This window comes from Lepus europaeus, chromosome 4 (assembly GCF_033115175.1).
Source record: "Lepus europaeus isolate LE1 chromosome 4, mLepTim1.pri, whole genome shotgun sequence".
In the NCBI taxonomy this organism is placed as follows: domain Eukaryota; kingdom Metazoa; phylum Chordata; class Mammalia; order Lagomorpha; family Leporidae; genus Lepus; species Lepus europaeus.
The window spans coordinates 141,801,692-141,826,404 of record NC_084830.1 but is presented as its reverse complement, the minus strand read 5'-3'; the positions used below and the strand labels follow the sequence as shown (position 1 = coordinate 141,826,404).

The following is a 24,713-nucleotide window of genomic DNA, read 5'->3' as shown; positions in this document are numbered from 1 at the left end:
GTAGCCTGGGGGAATAGAGGGTACCAGGGTTACGGAAACGGTCCTGGAAAGAAAGACCAAAGACTGCCTGTTCTAACTGCTGAATGAAACACAGAAAACTAAAGGAAACATAGAAATGCAGACAAATATTAAGAGCTTGGTTTTAGGAACTGTTAATAAGCAAACATTTCTGGCTCATATAATCTGATCTTTTACTATTATTGACCTTTCATTATAGCCAACCCAATATGTAAGCCTTGTTTCCCAAAACCAGATTAGAAGTTTCCCAGTCAAAAAGTGTCATGTATCTCTTGTATCCCCTAGCAGTATCTGATAAAGGGCACAGCATTCAACAACTGTCTGTGTATTTCAGGCAAGAAAAGACAAAGGGAAAATTTCATAATGGTTATAAAGCTCTGATACCTAATATAACCTGCTTTTGAAATTCTTTTTTTTCCCTCCAGGAACGTTTCATTTAAGGAATACAAACTTATTGCATGAAATCCTCTTTTAAAAGGATTGCTAAGGGGTTCTCAAAGGATTTTTAGTAATTGTAAATTATTTTTCTTATAGAATTACATGGTAGAAAATATTCAACTTTTAGGTATCATGTGGAGCAGAAATTCTTAACAGCTTAGAGCTACATAAGCATGCTGCACATTTATGTTTCATGACTCAGAAATAGATTAGGATGGCCAGGCAGTCAGTGTTTCTACCTTTATGATAATTATACTACCTTAAACTTCTCTAAGTTAAAGTTTACCTCGATTTATGTCAAAGCAGGGATTGGCGTATGGCCTAGAGGTTACAATGCCAGCTAAGATATCCATGTCCGTATCTGAGTGTTTGAAGTCCATACCTGGCTCTCGGTCTGGCTTCTCACTCCAGATTCCTGCTAATGCAGACTCTGTGAGGCAGCAATGATAGCTCAAGTAACCGGGCTCCTGCCACCCATGTGGGAGACCCAGATTGAGTTCCTGGCTCCTAGCGTCAACCTGGTTAAGTTCCAGCCTTTGCTGACATTTAGGGAGTAAATCAGTATGCAGGTGGGAGCTTTATCTGTCTTTCATTTGGTTTCTCTGTCTCTCAAATAAATAATAAACTCTTTGTCCTATCTTTCCCTCCCTTTTTGTTAAACTCTAATGAAAATTTTGATATTTTTTTCTTAGGTTGCAAGAGATTTAGAGGGAGAAATAGTCTCTAATCTCATCCTTCTTATTTTTCCCATTTAGTTGTGTTTTTTATCTGTTTCCTTCTACGCATACTGTAATATACAAACTTTTCTCTTACTTGGAAAGTTGTTGCAAAATACTGAAAAATATTCAGACTTCTATTTTCTTGCATACTGGCACATTTATTACAACAATATGATTGCTATTACTATCTTCTTTGCATGGATAAAGGTATTTATATTTTATTATATTACTTAATACACAGTCTAACAGCATAATAGGAATTTAACTTATCAACTTGTAGAAAAAAAGTTACTTATTGAGTAGAAAAAAGTTACTTACTAACTGTAAAAGTTATTTGAGGGTCCACTGTGTAGCCTATTGATGAAGACACTGGTTAGGATGTCTGTGTCCCATATTGGGAGTGCCTGGGTTCAATAGCTGTCTCTGGCCCCAGACTCTAGTTTCCCACCAATGCAGACCATGGGAGACAGTGGTGATGGCTCAAGTAATTAGGCCCCTACTACCCACGTGGGAGGCCTGGACTGAGTTTCCAGTTCCTGGTTCCAGCCTGGCCCAGCCTGGCCTGTTACAGACATTTGGGAGTTAACCAGTGGATAGGATTTTCTCTCTCTCTCTTTTATTCCCCCCACCCCACCCCCACCGCCACTTCTAAGTGAATATATATATATATATTTTTTTCATTTGACAGGCAGAGTTAGACAGTGAGAGAGAGAGAGAGAAAGGTCTTCCTTTTTCTGTTGGTTAACCCCCCCCAAATGGCCGCCACGGCCGGCGCGTTGCACCAATCCGAAGCCAGGAGCCAGGTGCTTCCTCCTGGTCTCCCATGCAGGTGCAGGGGCCCAAGCACTTGGGCCATCCTCCACTGCCCTCCCAGGCCACAGCAGAGAGCTGGACTGGAAGAGGAGCAACCAGGACAGAATCCTAGCCCCAACTGGGACTAGAACCTGGATTGCTGGCGCCGCAGGCGGAGGATTAGCCAAGTGAGCCATGGCGCTGGCCTCAGTGAATATAAACAAAGGTTTTTAAAAAGTCATTTGGGGTTGGGCATTGTGGTGCAGTGGGTTAAGCCACTGCTTGAGAGATCCAGATCCCATACTGGAATGCCTGAGATGGAATCCCACCTTCCCCATTGCTTCTGATGCAGCTTGCTGCTGATGCACCTGGGAGGCAGCATATGATGGCTCAAGTACTGAGTCCCTGCCACTCACCTGGGAAACCGGGATGGAGTTCCTGGTTCCTGGTTCAGCCTGGCCAAGTCCTGGTTGTTAGGACCATTTAGGGAATAAACAAACAAATGGATGGTTCTATGTGTTTATGTGTGTGTGTGTCTCCCTATCACTTTGCCTTAAAAATAAAAAAAAAATAACTTTTTAAAATAAATAAAAAGTAATTTGGCCTTGTAATGATTGTTGGCAAATCCTCATTCATGATTAAGTACCTCCTTTATTCTGAAGTCTTTTAAAATTAATTTAACTCACTCAATTATAATCTTTAGTATTTATTTCAATTAAATTTGTTCTTTTTCAGATATTCAAATTCATAAGCTTTAATAAGACAATGTCTCAGCTGTCATCAACCTTGTCCCGCTGTATCAAAGACATAGTAGGATTTGCCATCATGTTTTTTATAATATTCTTTGCTTATGCCCAGTTAGGATTTCTTGTTTTTGGATCACAGGTTGACGACTTTTCCACTTTTCAAAATTCCATGTAAGCCCTTACTATAAATGTAGTTGTATTTTCTATACTTTCTAATAAAAAATCATGGAAAGGTCTATGATAAGTAGTAATATAAACCTTAATACATTTAAGCTTGGTTTGATATTCTCATGGATGGCCAAATATCTGTCACCCTCAAAGTAGGGTTTGACATTGAAGGATCCAAAGGGATATGGTTACCATTTTTTAAGTGTTACTAGTTCAAGTTAGAAAAAATAATTTTTCATTTTAAATTTTAAGTGAGAATTTTACCTAAGGTAATGGAAATTGGTTTCCAGTCCCTATAGTATTATTCTCTGGGAAATCTCAAATATTTTCTTTAAAGAACTCTATCTTAAGGATCTTTTTTATTGATATTGACCTGGTTGTCCTTTCCTGATCTGCCAAAGATATATTTTAAAAATAGTCTTATAGGCATAAAGCAATCAGTAACTGGCAACAAACTTAGAAAAGCAGGTAGAATTCCTACAAAAGTGTTCAGGCTCTTCTTTAAAAGCCATATGTTACCATAAAACTATTCTTTTTGGGTAGGTAAAGAAACTTTTATCTGTATGAGAGAAGCATGAGAGTCTAAAATGTCAATTCTCAAGATGTTTTATGGAATTCTAGACCAAGACTGCATAGGGGAAATGGTTTGTTATTTAAGTAAGTTTGGGGAATTTTGGAAATTTGGAAATTTACAATAGATATTAATATGTAGCTCTGAAAACCCCTGTAATAACTTCACTTTTGTTAAGTGTTCCACAAACTTATTTATTCATGCCTGTTTCACTAGTTTTTTGGGAAACTTAAAGAAATATCTTAAGTTGCCTCTTTTTTTCAACCATATGTAAACAACTGAAGTACAAATATATGAAATTTCGGAACATTTTCCTGAAATAAGCCTTTATTAAATCAGCAGTGGAAAGAAAGTGGACTAGGAACAAAGAGTATATAATTCTAGTTTCCAGTTTTGCCACTGCTACAACTTTTCTAGACCTTAGTTTCCTTATCTGCAAAATTAAAGGGCTTGACTAAATCCCATGATGCCCTCAAGTTTCACCCATGTGGTAGTATATGTCTGAATCTCCCGCCTCCTAGAGGCTCAATAATACTTTATTGAATGTACATATCACATCTCCTTATCTATTCATCCCGTAACGAATACTTGGATTGTTTTCATATTTTAGGCATTGTGAATAATACTGCTGTGAACATGAGCATGCAAACATCTTAAGACCCTTTCAATTCTTGAGAGTATACCCTGAGAACTGGAATTGCTGGATCCTATGATCTATTTTTCCCCAGCTTAACTGCAGTATAAATGACCAAAAGTGCATATATATATATATATTTTTTTTTTTTTTTTGACAGGCAGAGTGGACAGTGAGAGAGACAGAGAGAAAGGTCTTCCTTTTGCCGTTGGTTCACCCTCCAATGGCCGCCGCGGTAGTGCGCTGCAACCGGTGCACCGCGCTGATCCGAAGGCAGGAGCCAGGTGCTTATCCTGGTCTCCCATGGGGTGCAGGGCCCAAGCACTTGGGCCATCCTCCACTGCACTCCCTGGCCACAGCAGAGAGCTGGCCTGGAAGAGGGGCAACCGGGACAGGATCGGTGCCCCAACCGGGACTAGAACCTGGTGTGCCGGCGCCACAAGGCGGAGGATTAGCCTAGTGAGCCGCTGCGCCGGCTTAAAAGTGCATATATTTATAGTATACATTTTGATATAGGTATACACTGTAAAACTATTAAATCAAGATAATTTAACATATCTATCACCTATTTACATTTTTGCCTTTTGTGATAAAAACATTCCAGATCTACTCTCCTGGCTGCTCTCAAGTGTACCTTATTATTGTAAAAAAAAAATTTTTTTTTTTTGACAGGCAGAGTGGATAGTGAGACAGAGAGACAGAGAGAAAGGTCTTCCTTTTTGCCGTTGGTTCACCCTCCAATGGCTGCTGCGGCTGGCGCATCGTGCCTATCAGAAGCCAGGAGCCAGGTGCTTCTCCTGGTCTCCCATGCAGGTGCAGGGCCCAAGCACTTGGGCCATCCTCCACTGCCTTCCCGGGCCATAGCAGAGAGCTGGCCTGGAAGAGGGGCAACCGGGATAGAATTCGGCGCCCCAACCGGGACTAGAACCCGGTGTGCCGGCACCGTAAGGCAGATGGTTAGCCTGTTAAGCCACGGTGCCGGCCTTATTATTTAAATTCTGTCACCATGCTACCAACAGATTGCCCAAATTTATTTACCCTGTCTAGATAAAATTATGTACCCTTGACTACTATCTCTTAATCCCCCCTTTACCATCTCTACCCTAGTCTTCGAAGATCATCACTCTCTTCATAGAACTCATACAAGAGTTTAACCTGTTTAGGTGTGAAGTACAAGTGAAATCAAGCAGTATTTGTCTTTCTGTGCCTGGCTTATTTCATTTACTATAATGTCCTCTAGGTTCATCCTTGCTGCAAATGACAAGATTTCCTTTTTAATAACTGAATAGTATTCCATTGTGTATACTATATTTTCTTTATTCATTTACCCATCAGTAGACACTTAGGTTACTTCTTGGCTATTGTGAGTAATGCTGTAGTAAACATGGGAGTGGAGATATCCCTTTGTTACAAATTTCATTTCTTGTGGATATATAAACAAAAGTGGGATTGCTAGATCACATAGTAGCCTTATTTTTAAATTTTTGAGAAACAGCCATACATTCTATACAGGCTGTGCTATTTTACATTCCTGCCAGCAGTGTACAAGGGTTCTCTTTTCTCCACATCATCACCAACATTTACATTTATATATGGCTTTCCCCAGAGTGTGTTCTTGGCCTTTGTTGAAGATCAACTGACTGTAAATGCGTGCATGCACTTCCAGGTTTTTTATTCTGTTCCATAGCGCTATACATCTGTATTTATCTCAGAGCCATAATGTTTTGATTACAACAGCTTTATAGTATGTATGTTTTTAAACCAGGTATCATGATTCCTCTAGCTTTGTTCTCTATACTCAAGATTGGTTTGGCAACTTGGGATCTTCTGGGGTTCCATTTGAATTTTACAATCGGCAAAGTTTTAAGAGGACATGAGACTTAAAGAATAGAAAGAGAAGGCTAATACAGTCACATTAAACTTTAAACTATTACTTCTTTTCATTTTATTTGAAAGATCTTCCTTCCATTAGTTCATTCTCCAAATGCCCACAATAAACATAGTTGGGCCAAGCTGAAGCCAGGAGCTGGGAACTCCTACCACTCACGTAGGAGACCCAGCAGAAGCACTTGACTTTGGCTTGGCCCAGGCCTAGCTTTTGTGCCCACTTCGGGACTGAACCAGTGGATAGAAGACCTCTGTCTCTCCTTCTCTCTCTGTAACTCTGTTTTACAAATAAATAAATAAATCTTTTTTTAAAAAAAAACTATGATTTGGTCAGGATCAAATTCCAGACAATTCTGAGTCTTAGGGCTCCAAGTAGCCTATTCCTTCAAATTCATTTTCTTCCTTCATTATAGATATCCCTCTGTTCTCTTTCATGGGATTGGCAAAAGCAACAAATCCTTCTCCCTTTTGAGTAACTGAACAATCATGCAAAGAGAATCAGTATACTATTAAAAATTTCTTCCCAGGTCCCCTTAAGGATACACACACACACACAATACTGGTATCCCTGATGTGTCCAGCAATTCAATTGAAAAGTAATGATGAGGAAATCAAATTTCAAGGTAGGAAATCCTAACTCTACTTCTGCTATCACTATACTATTCAACACTTCAATGTTTCTATTTTCATATTTAAAATTAGGGAAAGTAAGGTTTTTAAAAAATTTTCAAGGTATTACACATGAAAACCAAGCTTTTATAGTTTGTGAAGACAATAAAGTAAACCTCAAAGCTATGCTAAACAAGTCACTAGAATCTTTATTTTGGCGCAGGAGGCGATTAAGACAAAAACTAAACAGTTATTGACATTATAAAGTTTAGGGCTGTTTGGATCTAGGTACAGGTTGAAAAATCATTTACTGGACAAAGTCCAGGTATTCTAAGTTTTAGAAGGGCAGAGAGGCCCCTGTCAAAACCAGAGGGTAAACAGATATCTCCAAGTTCAAATGTTACAGGTCAACACTGAGTTCACATTGGTTAAATAAATTGAAGTCAATCATTTCCCAAACTACCTGTTCAGCTACTGAGATACAAGTCTTGCCTTTTAAGGGAATTTTCTAAAAGCAGTATTGAAAAACTCTGTACTCACATAATTAAAGCCAGAGAGAATATGCCATAAGCAGCTAGATACTTTCCCAGAGAGATTAGCAACCATCATTGGTTGCCATGTATATGTACTTGCAAAGATACAAATTTTCTTGTTTTTTTTTTTTCTTGTCATCAAAGATTTGCACAATTTCGAATCGTTCTTGGAGATTTTAATTTTGCCGGTATTCAGCAAGCCAATTGGATCTTGGGACCCATTTACTTCATCACTTTCATCTTTTTTGTGTTCTTTGTCCTTCTGGTAAGAATATAACTATATATTCTTTATTTTTTTTCTCCCGTATTTTTAGAATAAAAATTAAATCACTCATTTAGAAGAAACTGTACTAGTATTGCTTGGCTATCAGAGCACTTTACACTTATTAAGAGTGATGAACTAAATTAATAAATTAATTATTAAGGATGCCTAGTAGTCCAGGGTCTCTAGTCCAGTAGCTAATGTGTTCAAACTATCCAATGGGCGATATAATCACAGTAGTTAACATCTGAATGTTTGTCTTAGCCAGCAATGGCTAAATCCCTTAGACATTTATATAACTTGAATGTCTACCAGGGGGTATGAATTCAGTCTTCAATATTTGTGATTTCTAGGAGTGACTAGGATGGGTCTCTCATACATGTTCAGAACCAATCTATTTGGCACTGTTAACTGTCCTCCATGAAAACACTTTAAAAGATTGAGAGACACAGAGAAAGAGCGAGCTCCCATCCACTGGTTCATTCCTCAAATGCCTGCAACACCTAGGGCTAGGCTGGGGCCAAAGCCAGAATCAGGAACTCCATCCAGTTCTCCCACATATGTGGCAGGAACCCAATTACTTGAGCCATCATTGCCACTTCCCAGGGTCTACAATAGCAGGAAGTTAGAGTCAGGACCTGGAGCCAGGTATGAAACCCAGGTACTCCAGTATGGGGTCTGGGCATCTTAACCAGCAACCTAAACGCCTGCCCCCATAAATGGAAACACTTTTGATGCATGTAAGTTATTCCCTGGTGAAAGCAGAGTCCTCAGGGCAACAGAGCTGCACCACAGTGAAAAGTGGGGAATTGTATTCAGGGTGCGAATATCCTCTTCATATTTGTGTTATCTGGACATTAGTAGTTTGGGGAGGCTTGGTAAGATTATTAATTTAAGCAGCTTCAATAACATCCTTGTGAACATATAATTCCATTGTTTTCTTTTGATATGTATTACAGATAAATTAATGTGCTTAAGCATAAAATATGTATTAATAACCAGTTCATATACATTTTACCTTTTACTTTTCTCACTTATCATAAAAACATTTGCCCATATTCAAATACTACATACTTTCCACTGTACCCTACATAACCATTTCCCTATTACTGAACATATAGGTTTTTAAAATTTAAACCTAATTTTACAAGTCCTAGCACTTTTTAAAGTCACTGACTTTAAGTTTTACATTAAAAAAGTTTTACATTAATTTTTTGAAATGATTTTTTAAATATTTCTTCCTAGAACATGTTCTTGGCAATAATTAATGATACCTATGCTGAAGTGAAAGCTGACTATGCAATAGGCAGAAGGCCAGATTTTGAACTTGGGAAAATGATAAAAAAGGTAAGTCAAATTCTTTTCCTAATTAAAATCTAAGATAAGTCTTACTCAGTTTATACTCTTATAATCTGAGTAACACTTAAAAACCCAAGTGGTGATGCTTTTTTTTACTTCAAGTAGTTAATGTTTTTTCGTCCAGTGTTACCATATTTGCATCATTTCAATACTACGGAGCTAAGATACACTCTTCAGTTTTAATATGGAACCAAAATTATTTCAGAGTTCAACATTAGAAAGGGTAATAAAGTTACTTTCTATATGCCAAACATTTCTGTATGCCAACTCCTCCTTTCAAAAACTTTCCAATTCAAAAGTTAGTAAATTTCTATAAACAATTCAAACTAAGGATCCCATATGCCTTGTCATCCTCACTTTCCTGATTCTGTTAATGGAACACGATTCACAGTCACTCCTGATGTCAAGGCTTCTATAGATCTTCCTTAAGCTTCTGGAATTCAAAGACACTTGGAATTCCAACTGCCATTAAACTAGGATATACAGCACTTTTCACTCTGGCTTCGCATATGGTAACATGTTAACTTTCCTAGCCTCTTCCCTATAACAGCTAGCTTCTGATCTCATGAGTTTCCCTGGGCCTGTCAAAATAAGTCCTTTTTAAAAATAAATTCCTTTTTTTAAAAAAAAGTTATTTGAGAGGCAGAGCATAGGGTTATAGGGAAGGGAGGGAGGAAGAGAGGAAGAGAATCTTCCATCCACCGATTTACTCAACAAATGGCCAGGTGGCAGGGGCCCAAGCACTTGAGCCATCACCTGTTGCCTTCCCAGGCACAATAGCAGGAAGCTGGATGGGAAGCAGAGCAGCCAGCACTCCAGTTACGGGATGCCAGAGCTATAAGCAGCAGCTTAATCTATTATGCCACAACACTGGCTCCCCAGGTCCAAATTCTTTACTCAAATATTCCAGGTCTTCCTCAAATCTTGCAGTCCCACACCATTAACTTCATTTAACTATAGTATTTTTACGTTTCCCACCCCTTTAATAAAATATTTGAGAGGCAGAGAAAGAGAGAGCTTGAACTCATTTGCATTATTTCTCTAAATACATGGAGCTTGGGCTGGCCTAGGCCGAAGTCAGTCTCCAGGGACCCAATGCAGGTCTCCCACTTGGGTTGTAGCTGTCACTGCGACTTCCTTGGATCTGCACAGGCAGGAAGCTGGAGCCAGGAAGTGGAGCCAGTAGTCAAACCCAGGCACTCTAACGTAGGATGTGGGCATCTTAACAGCCAGGCTAAACACTGCCCCTCTGCCTCTACATACACAGCACCATACGGCCCAGTCCGTCTTGCCCAGTTATTCTCACTACCTCCTCTGGGCCTCCATTCTTCACTACCTGAAGCCTGAAAAACTCATACTCTTTGAATTCTTCTCTCTTCTGAGCATTCTATTCCTCTTGATAGAGTGAAATCTGCTATATTCTCTCAACACCTATCACTCTGAGTTGTAGCAGAGTCCTCTGTGTACCAGTCTCACCTCCTCTCCACCTTGCCCATCTCTGCATGTCCCTGGCTCTGCACATAGCACACCACAGAGAAAAGGTCCAAGTAGCTGTGGGGTAAACAGGGTTGAAGAACTTTGTCTAAGAACTTACCTTCAAAAGATAACACTCTTAAAACAGCCCCAAGTGAATTTAATTTTGAGGTTTTTATTTCATTGTTTATCTCTTGAATATGTTTGGTTATATGCATTAAAAGTATTAACATCCTTAATACAGTATGTATTAATACTTAAAAAAATTTTTTTAAGTTCAGGTGTGATGCCTTTTACTTTTTCAGCAGCAGAGAGAAACCACAGGTAATAACAAGGTCAAAGAAAAATAATCAGCATTGCCTCCATATTTCTTTAGGTTACTGGTCCCTAGAGACACTTATTTTTTGCCTTGATCAAACATTAACACAGGATATTATTTGATGAATTTTCAAATTATTTTTAATCATGCCCAGGGTTACAATGATGCTCTTGAGAAATTGAAACTGAAGAAAGCTGAAAAAGATGAAGACAAGAAAATGTAAGCTGATTTTCTTAAAATTTTAACTCATTATTAAGTTCTATAGAGATACTCTTCAACTTACAATAGAGTTACATCCTGATAAACCCACTGTAAACTGAAAATATTCAAAGTGAAAAATGGATTTAAAACACCTACCCTACCAAATACCACAGTTTAGCTGAGCCTACCTTCAGTGTTCTCAGAGCACTTACCTTAGCCTACAGTTGGGCAGAATCATCAAACAGAAAAATATTTTATAATAAAGTACTGACTTCTGTGTAATTTATTGAATACCTGTATCCAAAGCATGCTGGCAACACAGCCCACTGCCGAGCATCAGTCATCTATCCTGTGACACGTGGCTGACAGGAGCTGCAGCAGCTGTTGCTGCACAGGTCTGCAACAGAGAATCATACCACATCTTGCTAATCTTGGAAAAATCAAAATTCAAAAGAGAGTTTCTAGCAAATGTGTATCACTTTTGTACCATCACAAAGCCAAAAAAAATTCTAAGTTGTACCATCCTAAGTCAGCAACCATCTGTATTATATGAGAACCTTCGAATGAGAATAAAATTTTCATTGAAAACCACCACCATCCAATGTGGTGATTCTAAATATGCTGTTAGTACATCCCGGTAGTGCCTCCTAACCTCTGAAGACATCATGAAACCCTAAGCAAACTTATAATTTAGGATGCCATGCTATTCAGAAGGGGAGAATAAAGTCCCTTTAAAAAGACCAAAAAAAACACACTACAGTCTACATTACGTATATTCATTTATCTCTGAATAACATTTTACACATAATACTTACATACTTAATATTTGTACTTACACATATTTGCACTTACATTTACTGAATGTTTTTGGGTTTTAAACTGTTTCCCAAACCCAAATCTCTGGCAGGGGACAAAATAGACTTTTTTTCCCTGCTAGTGACATTTGATATTCCGGAAAGTAATGGTCACACTTCCCAAATACTTAGCATCTATTATCAGGAAGAACAGAAACGCAATTCAGATCCTTACTAAAGATCTGACTATATTCTATAGTATTTTTCCCTTTTTACTTTCCAATGCCTCTGGTTTTTATTTTATATTCCCAGGAGGAAAACCAGTGAAGATTTGGCGGAACAAGCCAGAAGAGAAGGCTTTGATGAAAATGTAAGATTTTATTTTTTTTCATAAACACAAATGGTAACTTTATTAGGAATACATATGGAAAAGTTCTGATTAAGAATTGAAACTTATTTTTTTCAGAGCAATAGTTATCACCTCCAAAAACAAACCTCACAGAATCTAGATTCTACTTCTAGAATCTAAATCTAAATTGTACACAATCTAGATTTTACATTCTACTCCAGGTGTTTCCTCTCTCCTTTTGGTACTCTCAGTCAGATACCCTGGCCCTATACTCACCATGGAACTGCCATATTAGGTATTTGTAGTGAGTATTGGGATGATTATATAATTTTCTTCTTATACTCATTACTGTGATTATTTTATTCTTATATTTCAAAAAATTCTATATTTAACACATTTTAAATTGAAGGGGTGTGTGTGTGTGTGTGTGTGTAATTAAGGAATACACACCCTTCAATTAAAAAAGAAATTTAGAACAGTACTCTACTTCTGGTCATCCTCACCACCACAAAAAATGCTCAGAAAGAAGATAGAACTGTAAGATTAAAACAGGCAAGCAAATAAATATTAGAGAACTTTCTTTCAACTACAAAGGTTAAAATGAATTTTGTGGTATTGCATTAAAAATGTAGTTGTCTGTGCACAGACACATTTATTTTCTAGCTCTGTCCACTAACAGGACTAGAAGAAATGACACTATGGTAGCAATGAGCACAATTGGTACAGAGATTAGGTTTCCAAATATCATTATCCTCTAACGGGAACCAGGGCTCATTAGAGATTTGCCAATGTCAGGGCTAGAAAATACAAGATGGGTCTTACTGAGTGAAAAAGTAAAGCTGCTCTAAGAATGATGGAGATCTGTTAAAAGGACTCCAGAGTCAACTTAAGAGGTTAACTGGCCAAATCTGGGAAAACTTAAAGCTGTGATGAATGATGATAAAAATAATAACAGGATTCCATGAGTCCACAGCGATCTAAACATGCAAATGAATAAAAATATGATGAATAAGGAAACACAAAGCTCTTCACAAAATACTATTACAGAAAGAAAAACAATCATGTATGGCAGACAGCAGCCTTATCAAATAATCACAGCACATTAATCAAACATACAACTACATCTAATCTTTTATTTTATTTGAAAGGCAAGGTTAGAGAGAGAGAGGTAGAGACACTGAGAGAGAGATCTCCCATCTGCTGGTTCACCCCCCAAATGGCTGCAACGGAGCCTGGAACTCTGTCCATGTCTCCCACATGGGTGAAGGGGTCCAAGGACTTGGGCCATCTGCTGCTGCTTTCCCAGGTGCATTAGCAGGGAGCTGGATTGGATGCAAAGCTGTCAGGACTTGAACCAGCACCCATACGAGATGCCAGCATCTGCGGCGGTGGCTTAACCCTCTGTGCCATAGCACTGGCTCTCTGTACCTTTCAAATAAATAAAATAAAATTTTAAAAACAATTTTAAAAGATGCACTTACTTATTTGAAAGGCAGAGTGACAGAGGGAGAGCCAGATAGATCTTCTGTCCTCTGGCTCACACCCCAAATGGCCACAACAGACATGGCTGGGCCAGGCCCAAAGCCAGGAGCTAGGAACTTCATCTGGCTCTCATGTGGGTGGCAAATGCCCAAGCAATTGAGTGATTACTGCTGCCTTCCCAGGCCCATCAGCAGAAGGCAGGAGTGGAAGCCTTGGGACTCAAGGGCGCTTCAGTAAACGCCAGCCTCACCAGCGTGCAAGCCACACTGTGCCTGCTGTGCCACACAATGGACTCCAAAACTTTTCTTAAAAAGAGGAAAAACAAAATGAAATCATGAATTCTCAGGAAACAAAATAAAAATATTATGTACCAGAGGAAAATTAAGTCTCAAATTAATCAATAAAAATCAAAGTGAAATTAATTTTAGTATTAATTTTAGAAAATAATAGAAATAAATATAAAAGCAGTAAACAAGAAAGTAATTTAAATAATAGGTTGATTATTTGAAAAGATTAGTGAAAGGAAATCATTAGCCAACCAGTGGAAGAAAAAGGAGAAAACATAAAGAGAAATTATAATAAGAAAAATTAATCAAGAAACAGAAGGAATTAAAAAATAACACTATGAGACTTTTTTTGTCATTATACAGAAAATTTTTTAACTGAATGGATAATTTGTCTATAAAAATATTAAAACAGAACCTCCCAAAAGATAAAAAGCCTTAACAAATCCACTTATAGAAGTAAAAGTAACCAAAGAGCTAACTCCAAAATCAGAAGGAGAGAATTTTTCAAGATTTTAAGGAGCAAATAATTTCAAGGTATTTAAGTCATTCAGGACACAGAGAAAGGGGAAACTTCCAAATTAATATTATAAAGTGACTAAATACTGTACCAAAGGAAAAAAGAAGCCTCAGATGTAAATCTTGAACCCAAAATCCTAAATAAAATGTTGGCAAATAAAATTTACCACCACACAATAATATATCACGATCAGATAGGGTTTATTCTAGGAATGAAAGAGCAGTTCAAAATTGGGTCATCAACTATTTATCATAACTCATTGTATTAAAAGAGGAAAACTACATGATCATTTTCCATAGATGCTGGGTATTCGTTAAGCTTCAACACCTAATCTTGGGGAGAAAACACAACAGGAATCAATAACACTTCACTGATATAAAAACAGTCTCATCCCATAAGCTACCATTTTAATAGGAAAACACCAGACACAACAGACAAAACAATGATGTAGTAAAGAAATTAAACAATTAGACAAGAGATATATTAGGTGTACAAGAATCGCAAAGAGGTAAAACTACCTCTATTTCAGATGATTCTTCTAAATTTTTGAGGTATATAATGAACTGAAAACTTACAACAACAAAAAGAAAATCCAATAAAGTACTATGAAAAAATAATTCATTTAAATACAAGTATGTCATATATACAAAAATCAGTGTTTGTTAAAAATTGTAATAGATAACCCTATTGATAACACCAACAAAATACAAAATGCTTAGCAATCTACAAAAATGTTCAAAATCAAGATACAGAAAAATTTTTAGCATTCCTTACAGACACAAAAATATATCTGACCAAATGAGAATACACAATACATTTATCATTCTGGGCCTAGTCAGGAAAAAAAAAGAAACACATATGTACTTCAAACAGAAAAAATTCACTGTAAGAAATTGGTTACACATACATATTTAAGACCAAGTATAAAATGAGAACTCCAAGGCAACTCATAAACAATAACTGTAGGAAGAGGCTACCAATTTCAGGTCTGAGGCTACAAACTGAAACCTAGTGTCTTAGAGAAGGGCCTGTGGAGCTGTGCTCAGGGGTCGGAGAGTGTACCCTGCCCAAGAGGCCTGCTTCGGATACTTCTGAGGGGTGTGGTGAGGCTAGTTCTGACGATGCGAGGAGCAGCAGGATGGTGCAGCCTGGAGCCAGCCCTTGCTGCTGGCCTAAGTACTATTACATAAGCACTGCCTCCAGAAACAGGAAAAATATGAAGTCCCTTCTTCCCTCCCTGCCCCAAATATCAGCAGAATCTAACAAAAACCCAGGTAGTGAGAGAGTCTGGGGAATAAGGCTTCCAAAGCCTGAGATCCAGCATGAGAGAGAATAGGAGGGTCAATTTTGAGTTGAGACATTAACTAGTTGACTCAACCCACCATCTTTTTGGCTATTTAGCACACATTTGCACTTCTGTAAAATAATATCAAGCTTCCATTAAATCAGATGGAACTATCCCTCGTACTTCTACCCCGCACCCCCAAAATGGGAGGAGCAGAGACCCAACAGTCATTGTATTTTTCTTTGTATAATGCTAAGACCTCTCCCAGTAGAGACACTAATGTTTAAGAAAACTTTGTAACCTAATGTTTAAACTTCAAAGTTCACTACCACCACCATTTCTTGTTTAAAGGGAGAAACACATAAACATGCAAGTCAAAATGCACAGCTGCTCCAGCCCTTGCTGTAATAGATCACAAGACTGTAGTTGGTATTTTTAACTTCTTCCACTACCTATTCCTTGTCATTCCTTTTGCCCACAGCCAAGACTTCAGCTGGCTGCATGAGGATTAACTGAACCTTTATTAATTCAGAGACCAAATCCTCAGTGGACCTGTCTTCAATAGGATGCCATGGTTTCCCATTACCTGCTATTTTTGGACATGGAAGAGACTTCCCTGGTAAACCAGCCTCCTCTTGCCCATTTTGGAGCAGTAGCCCGGCTTCCCCAGTCATGGGGATCAATCACTTCAGTCAGCTGAGTAACAACTTCTTTGCCAGTTGGTTCTGTAGCATGAGGAATCCCACATGGCCAGGCAGTAATCCCAAATTCCCAAGTCCACTGTGTTCCTTGGAAGCACGCCATCTTTAAGGATTTGTTTCTTTGGACCTTCCTTGCTACAAAGTATTTATTCATCAGTTAAGAGTTGTCAGAAAAATAGAAATCATATAGGTAACTCAAAAGGGGGATTGCATGTAACAGAATTCACATCTGAGGCAGTAGAGGCTGGAAGAGCCTGTACGGACACTCAGGTAATCCAGAGGCAGCTGCAAAACAGCTTCCACCTACAGAGGATGTAGCAGCTTGGCAGGAGGATCCCCCTGCCAGGAAGAATGGTACCACTTCCCTATGAACTTCAAGAAAGAGTTCATATACCTAAGTGTTAACTTTTAAATTAACAACAGGAAGTCACTGTGCACTATCTTCCCATGCAGGACTTCTGTCCTCAGAGTTGTATTATAATTATGCCTAAGTGCTCGTAAAAGATGTATCATTCTTGGGTGCTTCTTTAAATTGAACTTTCAAAAAAAAGTGAAATTAATTTCAAGATATAATGACTTTGAACAGCCTGTCTCAACTGTTAAGGAAATTTTTTTTGATGCAAATTGTTGAACTCTTTACTAAATATAGAGTTGGTCTTCTGTGTATAAGGTTAATTGAAAATGGATCTTAGTGGAGAATGGGACTGGGAATGGGAGAGGAAGGAAGAGGAGGAGGAGGAGGGGTGAGAATGTGGGTATGGTGGGAAGAATCACTGCATTCCTAAAAGTTGTACTTATGAAATGCATGAAGTTTGTATTCCTTAAATAAAAGGTTTCTTCGGGGAAAAAAAATACTTCATAGAGAAGTGTGATGGCTGGGATGAGTTTTTTAAAGGATGAGTAAAGTTTACTATGCATATTCAGCCCATTATCACTAATCCATCTGATGTTATAATCAGTCTAGTCATTAAAAACTGGCTTGGGGGGCCTATCATCATTTTAACATGTTAGAAGTATGTCAAAACGTGGGTGCTGTCATCTGTCTGAAGTACTGGCAAGACTGAAAGCCTTCCTTTCCTGCTTCAGATATATTGGTTTAAAGTCATTGTCTGATAAAACTTAGAACTTGACCAGAACAGGTCACATGTCTCAGGTAAACAGAGGTGTGGAAGTAGGCATCACCATCCTCCCTGAGGAAGGTAATCACAACCCGTATACAGGGAACCACTTTATTACCAAGGATTATTGCTGGAGAGGGCAGTAACATACCAATTTATGGAGCAGTTTTGTGAATCACATCTGGATGCACTGCCTTCTCTTTCCCTAGGGCTGTCCCTATTTTCAACACACAGGGCATTTTATTTTCCAGAAATTGGAGAAAAGATTTTGTATACTACAAGGAAAGTGAGTGGCAGTGAGAATAATACACAGGAAGGACCCTTTAGGATCAGGGAAGGGTGCAGCAACATAAACTTTCTGGTATGAGCTTGTCTGGGGGTACATGAACAGTTGGGAGTACAAAGGTGGACTAAGCAACAGAATAACTACAAAAAGATTGAGGTAAATCAGCAGCAGTTGATAAATAACTGCTGGGAGAGTAACGAATACCACCAGATGTACTTTGGAATTCATTCTCTACATCACAGAACAGAGGCACAGCAGAACAACTCAGCTTTGATGAGTGAAGGAGGGAGTCAGGAAGAAACTCAGATGGAGATGCAAGGGGAAAGGCCACGAAACAAGAATAATTTATAATTAAACAAACAGCCTTCTCTGTGCCAACCAGCTCTTTCACCAAGTCCTCCAAGGTGATTTTGCTGGTGCACAGACCCTGAAACCAGAACCGGCGCAAAAGAAGTGAGACCGACAATCCAAGTTTACTTTAAAGTTCCTTCTTTGTGATGCCTGTGTATCAGACATGAAAAAAGAAATATAAAACTTGCAAACTATACTCATTCTCTAAATTGACAGGAGATCAAAAGGGCAGAGCAGATGAAAAAATGGAAAGAGAGACTTGAGGAAAAGTATTATTCTGCAGAAATTCAAGATGACTACCAGCCTGTCACTCAACAAGAATTTCGAGAGTAAGCATTTGTTCTAACCAATATGTGATATTGTGATGGGGGATTAAGAACATGAGTCATACTATTTTCCTGAACCTAGAACCTTAGTGAAGTATCATTTCTTCATTTTCTACCCAATTTCAAAGCACATGACTCTATCTGCTTAACAACAAAAGATCAATTTTTCTTAGCCCTTCATCTCTAAATACTGCCATTTATAGTTGATGTGGATATCAGATACTGTTCCCCACACAGCTTTAGTAGCTCTATAAATGGCTATACAAGCCACGTTTTGGAAGCTTACAATACTATCTTCCTTCTCAAAGTATTTCACAGTAGGCACTAAAAACCTACCATATTACTGACTCATCCCCCACTTCCTTTTAAATTACCTTCTAGACTTTTTTTATATGCTGTGGAGCTGGAGAAAGAATTACGCTACATCAGTTTAAAATTAAACCGAGTGATGAGAAAGTTTTCAGCTCTGCAAGACAAGTGAGGTGAGAATCTATGTTACAAATCACTGAGTATTTCTGACTTAATCATGTACTGAATTATTTCCTAAATTGGTTCTCATTTCAGCCAAACTTCTCAAAAACACTAAACCACTTCTCATCAAACTGTTCTCAGGGTCAAAAATAATCAAGTGATTTCCAAGACTTCAGTTTTCCAAAGGGGAACCACTATACAACCCATGCATACTAACATGCCTCTGGTCAACACACACTGGTACACACACAAGACTTTATAACAAGATTTATTATTAAATTCTAGCAATGTGAAGTACAAAATGCTTATGGTTGATGGGGCAGGTCTCTAAAAGCCCACTGAGTAGGTCAAGTTTTCTAACTGTCACAGGGTACAAGAACTCTAGGTGCTTTCGAGTGCACCAGGTGCCGTGTTCTGACTTCCTTTGACCATAACTAAGTAAAGGTTCAGAATTCTAGAAAACCATTAAAATATAAGACTCAAGTAAAATAATCTCCTTCCAATCTTTAGAATTCAAAGTCCCCTGGAAAAAAACAAAGTGTAATGGAACAAACTCACAACCACCTACAGACATTTCACTAATATCTTCAACCTGGAAATTCACATAGACGATTTACAGAGTAACACATTTTTAGTTTTCCAGAAACAAAACAAAGAGCAAGGTAGGCTGATATATCAGGATCAAAAAGTAACGTTTTGTCTGGAACTTACAAATGAGAATGCTGCAAGGGCCCTGTCTCAGTGACTGGAGAGCTGTGTACGGCTAGCATTTTGGAAACTAGAGGGAAATGCTTCTAATAATTCTAGGCTACATAAGCCAGCCAAATGTTCTCTGGGTCCAAGAAACATCATTGGACCAAAGCACTCAACTTCCACACTGGTGCACAATAGTCCTTGGATTTTAAAACTTGAGTAAAGGGATTTTTAAATCACTACCCACCATCCTCATGCCAAGCACTTCTTTTTCAGACTATACATCAAGTTTCCTTAATAGGGTAACTCACTGTAACAAGGAAGCTCACTTACTCTCAATCAGTGGTCTTGCTCTGCCTTACCACTCCACAAAACTGTAGCCAGTCAAGTAATCTGGTAACTCTATGTCCCCTGAAATAGTCCCTGGGTAGGGTAATTCAAACAAAAGCCTAAGAACACTAAGGCAAGGGAACATTTGAGGTCTCCATTTTTTTTCCTTTTTAACACCTTCTCAAAAAATAAACAAACATTTACAATGACTCAGGACAAGTACTTTTATTACAAAAGTCTATACAATGAAGTGCCAGACACAGCAATGCAATTATACTGGTAGACATATATCTATATAATATTTGTATATAGATATACAGTTTTTATTTGTACCAAAGGAAAACTATCACAAACTGCCTAATTCTACCGCCTACTGCTCAAACTATGACACACAATACTGTCACACAGCGGAAGTGTTGCCATGCCACTTTTATCTATTCTACTTGCAGCCAAACATTAACACTGAATAACCAACATCATGAAGCAGCTGTTAACTCTAAAATGAAACCTGTCAGGCCACTGACTTATAAAAATATGGTACTCATATAGATTTAGCATTATAAAGAAGGAATATATTATTTAAAACATTTAAATAGTGCATATGGACATTTTTGCATGTGGTATATAAAATAAAACATTCATATAAAACAATATACAGTGCACAGAAAATCAGATGTTTGAATACACTGTCTGGATTCCGAATTAACTGAAATGTACACTGCACAATGGATTTAAACCAAAGTGATACAACTTTTGGCATTTTCAATTTCACTTTACTAGGTATGCATTATGAGTAATCTAGTATCGAAAGAAACCACTCCCAAAAGCGGGGGCGGGGGGAGGCTGGATTCAGTATTTTTTTACATCTCCAACTACATATTCACTACCACTGGATTTTTCCCTCCCCCCAAAAAAGGTATTGCACACACAAGGTGAAATGTGAAGTATTAGTGACACTACTACCAAGCTACTTCACTGTGCTTACTATGAAATAGTGCCGGAAGTCTGAGGTTCATGCTTCCCTCCCTTATTAAACAATGCTGCAAGATTTCATCTCTGTATGGAATAAACTGTTAATAGTAGTTAGTTAAGGAAACCATGCATGAGTCACTGCATGCAAAACATGGGCACAAGGTGAGACACTCATCAATACAAAAAAGCACCAGGTAAAAAAAACTTAGAGTAAGACTGACCTAAGTTTGCTGTCATACTATTAGCACAAATGAAGTCACCTGCTGTGAAAAATGATTAGCAGAATGATACCAGGAGAGTACCTGAAGAAAAGCCATGCAAAGCCAAAGGAAAGAAAGTAGGCTAAGAGTCAGTGACAACGGCATACCACTGCCCATCCTGAAAACATCTGCTTTACACAGCATGCAATTTAGCAAAAGGTGGTCTCTTTTACAGGGTATTGTTTATATGAATTTTGCTGATTAAAAGAGGAAAATAAAAGGTGCAACCCCTGAAGGTATATGTAAAAATGCAGTGGTACAGCCCTTGTTAAGAACAGATTTACTTTAGGCATAATGATGATTTTGCCAAGTTAGGCCCATTTGATTGAACACACAAATCAGAGCACCATCAGAATTCCTACCTACTGACATGGCTATTTTCTCACATTATCTGGAGGTGGGGGGAGGGGACAGCACACAAGATCTGATCCAGACAAATCACATCATCACCAGCTGATAAACAGTAACTGAGGAAACAAACAGTAACTGAAGTCCCATAGGCAGCATGTGATATGATTCAGTTCTGTGTGTGATGTGTGGTATATGTTTTCAATGTACTAAAGCAAGGTCACTTTTTGGTACCCACTGTTATCTTCATCCAGGAGTTGTGTGACCACTGCATCGCAAAATTTTGCTAGCATAATACCTGTGAGAAGGTGTCACTTTGGGAATTAAACAGAAAGGTGTTCCACAGTAGGCCTTGAAATTTCAGTTTGATTTTGGTTTTCTAGGAAAACAACACAGTTGCATATGTGCATGTTTATAGGCTTTTCTTTCAAATTTTCAGTCATTCTGTAAGAAAAAGGCAACCGAAGAATTCAGTGTGAAGATTTTCCTCTCAATTTTCTTCAGTAATGGAAAAAATAAGTTGGTAGTAACAAAAAGCTTTGTATTTTCAAAGTTCTTGAAAGGATAAAATTCTAGTCTTTTGCTAACAGGATGTATCTGCAGTACAAAACAATGAAGGAAGCTGCATGTCTGCTAAAGGTGGAGAGGTCAGTCTGTAGTTACTATGGAACATCACCTGCACTCCTAGAGGGGCCTACTTACCCTCCAGTCATCTGTTTAGTGGTACCACAACCAAGTACAAAATGAAATTCTGAGTGCCTGAAAAAATGAACTCAAGTACCAGCCAAGTACACATGGATGATAACATCAAGGGACACACTGACTTTAAGATATGAATTGTTCAAGGAGTATATTTTATATGGATTTTGAAGAATCTTGTTTGCTGATAAGAACTTCAAGAAGCCTAAGCTTCGCTTTAATTTTCTTGTACTCCCTGTACTCCTCAAGTACTGGAACACGATCCTCTTTCTGGGCATTCCTAGGGAAGAAAATCAAAGCTGTAATACCTTAGAGAGCCTCTGGAAACTACAGACTTAGAAGCTGTCCTAACGAGATACAGTGTTACTAAATATAAATTCAAATAAAAGTTGCTCTGAAAGAAAAAAGGTTATTGGACTAATTCCCTCATTACCCATGATGCTATACTTATCTATGATCATTGTTGATTAACTAGAATTAAGTCACTATTCAATAAGAATCCATTGTTAGACTCTGCCAGATCTGTGTGTATTAAGTGTATAAGTCACTTCACATTTTTAGCTAACTGTGGCTACAATGAATTAAGATATAAAAGTACCTACAGCACAAGATTAGTATGTAACTTTGTATGAATCACCAAATGCAATTCAGTTTTATCACTAGCTGTTGCCCCAAACCCTAATTATAATTTTCTTTCTTTTTTAAGAGACTTATTTATTTATTTGAAAGGCAGAGTTAAAGAAAAGGAAAGGGAGAGGAAGAGAGAGAAGGGAGAAGTAGAGGGAAGAGAAAGGGGGAGCGGGAGATGGAGGGAGAGAGACCCTTCTATCCAATGGTCCACTCCCCAGATGCTTGCAAACAGCTGGGACTGGGCTAGGAGAGGCCAAAGCCAGAAGCCAGGAGCCAGGAGCTTCTTCCAGGTCTCCCATGTGGGTCCAGGGCCCATCCTCCACTGCTTTCCCAGGAGCATTAACAGGGAATTGGGTCAGCAGTGGGATCAGCCAGTACTCAAACTGGCACCCATATGGGATGCCTGAGTCTCAGGCAGTAGCTTAAGCTGCTACACCACGATGCCAGCCCCCTACATTTTTATTTTCAATGCTAACATCCAACATGCACAATTTACTTCTAATCTTACATACTCCACTATTTTAACATATAGGCACTTGTAAGTTAAAGGAGAAAGATGAATCGATTTTGTGATGCTCAACAAACCTTCCATTTTGTTGATAAAATGCTTCTTCAAATTCCCTTAATGTTTTACGTAGTTTCTTTTTTTCAGCTCTGGCTTTCCAAAGTTGTTCCAGTAATTCAGGCCTAAAATTTAAATAGGAAGAAAAAACTGAAAGGGCATTCTTGATTCATCATATTAAAAGTTCTTAGTTCTAGCTACAAATTAAAACCAGCTGGGAAAGTTTCAAAACATCCCAATGTCTAAACTACCCTAAACCAATGAAACTGGAAGAGCTGAAGGTAGGGTTCAGTATCAGTACTTGACATCTTCACAGCTGACTGGAAAGTGACGTCAGGACCATACAGTCCAAAGACAAAGAAGCTGATACAGAACAAGCTAACAGAAAAACTGGTTCTTGTGTGGTTTGTTACAAATCAAAAGTATGGTTTTACTTTCTTAACTTTCTTAATTAATATTTCATTAAGGACATGGGAATGAGAACACGTATTTATAAATCACACTTATAAGGGTGTATCCCACAGTTACTTATAGATTAATTTCTTGTTTTCTCCAAGTGCTTAATTAACAACTAATTTCTTGGCACATAAATTTTATTATAGAAATTGCCAAAAATCACAAACAAGCATACATACATAGAAGCTGCACGAGTACTTGACAATCGGAGATCCAGAGCCAGTTTTTCTTGATTTTCTTCAATGTCAGATTCTGAGTTTTCCAATGAAGACTGTGCCTGTACAGCAGTTTTCAAGATATCACTTAATTCAGAGGACAAACTTACACCATCTTCTTCTTCTTCCTAAAAAGGTACCAGGCAATCAAACAGACCATGACTTTCAACTTTTCTTTTATTCCTTTATTTACTTTTAAAATGTATTTGAAAGAGTTACAGAGAAAGAAGAGAGAAAGAGAGAATCTTCCATTCTCGAGTTCACTCCCCAAATGGCTACAACAGCCAGAGCTGGGCAGGTACAAAGCTAAGAGCCAGAAACTTCTTCCGGGTCTCCCACGTGAGTGCAGGGGCTCTACCACTTTGGTCGTCCTCTGCTGCTTTCCCAGGCACATAAGCTGGATAGGAAGTAGAGGAGCAGGGACTCGAACCAGCACCCATATGAAATACCAGCGCCACAGATGGGAGCTTTCCAGCTAAGTCACCACACTGGCCCCAGAAAAGAGATAAGAGAACGATTTCACTTCAGAATTACCTTGGGCCGGCACTGTGGCTCAACAGGCTAATCCTCCGCCTTGCGGCGCCGGCACACCAGGTTCTAGTCCCGGTTGGGGCACCGGATTCTATCCCGGTTGCCCCTCTTCCAGGCCAGCTCTCTGCTATGGCCCGGGAAGGCAGTGAAGGATGGCCCAAGTGCTTGGGCCCTGCACCCGCATTGGAGACCAGGAGAAGCACCTGGCTCCTGCCTTGGGATCAGCGTGATGCGCCGGCCGCAGCACGCCAGCCGTGGCGGCCATTGGAGGGTGAACCAACGGCAAAGGAAGACCTTTCTCTCTGTCTCTCTCTCTCACTA

At 38.6% G+C, this 24,713-nt stretch overlaps 2 protein-coding genes across 5 annotated transcripts in view; one reads left to right on the top strand and one right to left on the bottom strand.

The window, feature by feature from the left end:
- Positions 1 to 22,054, top strand: part of PKD2L2 (polycystin 2 like 2, transient receptor potential cation channel) — a 41,897-nt gene extending 19,843 nt beyond the window's left edge. Inside the window, exons 7-14 of the mRNA XM_062189090.1 lie at positions 1,212 to 1,382; positions 2,703 to 2,884; positions 7,260 to 7,380; positions 8,623 to 8,724; positions 10,683 to 10,747; positions 11,839 to 11,893; positions 18,116 to 18,228; positions 22,021 to 22,054. Of these exons, the coding sequence (XP_062045074.1) occupies positions 1,212 to 1,382; positions 2,703 to 2,884; positions 7,260 to 7,380; positions 8,623 to 8,724; positions 10,683 to 10,747; positions 11,839 to 11,893; positions 18,116 to 18,228; positions 22,021 to 22,054 (843 nt within the window). The remainder of the gene's footprint in view (positions 1 to 1,211; positions 1,383 to 2,702; positions 2,885 to 7,259; positions 7,381 to 8,622; positions 8,725 to 10,682; positions 10,748 to 11,838; positions 11,894 to 18,115; positions 18,229 to 22,020) is intronic.
- The window catches only part of FAM13B (family with sequence similarity 13 member B), a 93,303-nt gene continuing 82,879 nt past the window's right edge, over positions 14,290 to 24,713 (bottom strand). For 2 of the 4 annotated variants that reach the window (XM_062189086.1, XM_062189089.1), the window contains 3 exons: positions 23,826 to 23,989; positions 23,214 to 23,315; positions 14,292 to 22,278 (listed from right to left, as the gene is read on the bottom strand). In XM_062189086.1, coding sequence (XP_062045070.1) covers positions 22,155 to 22,278; positions 23,214 to 23,315; positions 23,826 to 23,989 — 390 coding nt within the window. In that variant the 3' untranslated portion in view covers positions 14,292 to 22,154. Of the gene's footprint in view, positions 22,279 to 23,213; positions 23,316 to 23,825; positions 23,990 to 24,713 lie in introns of all 4 variants that reach the window. The other 2 variants (XM_062189088.1, XM_062189087.1) reach the window with 2 other exon arrangements.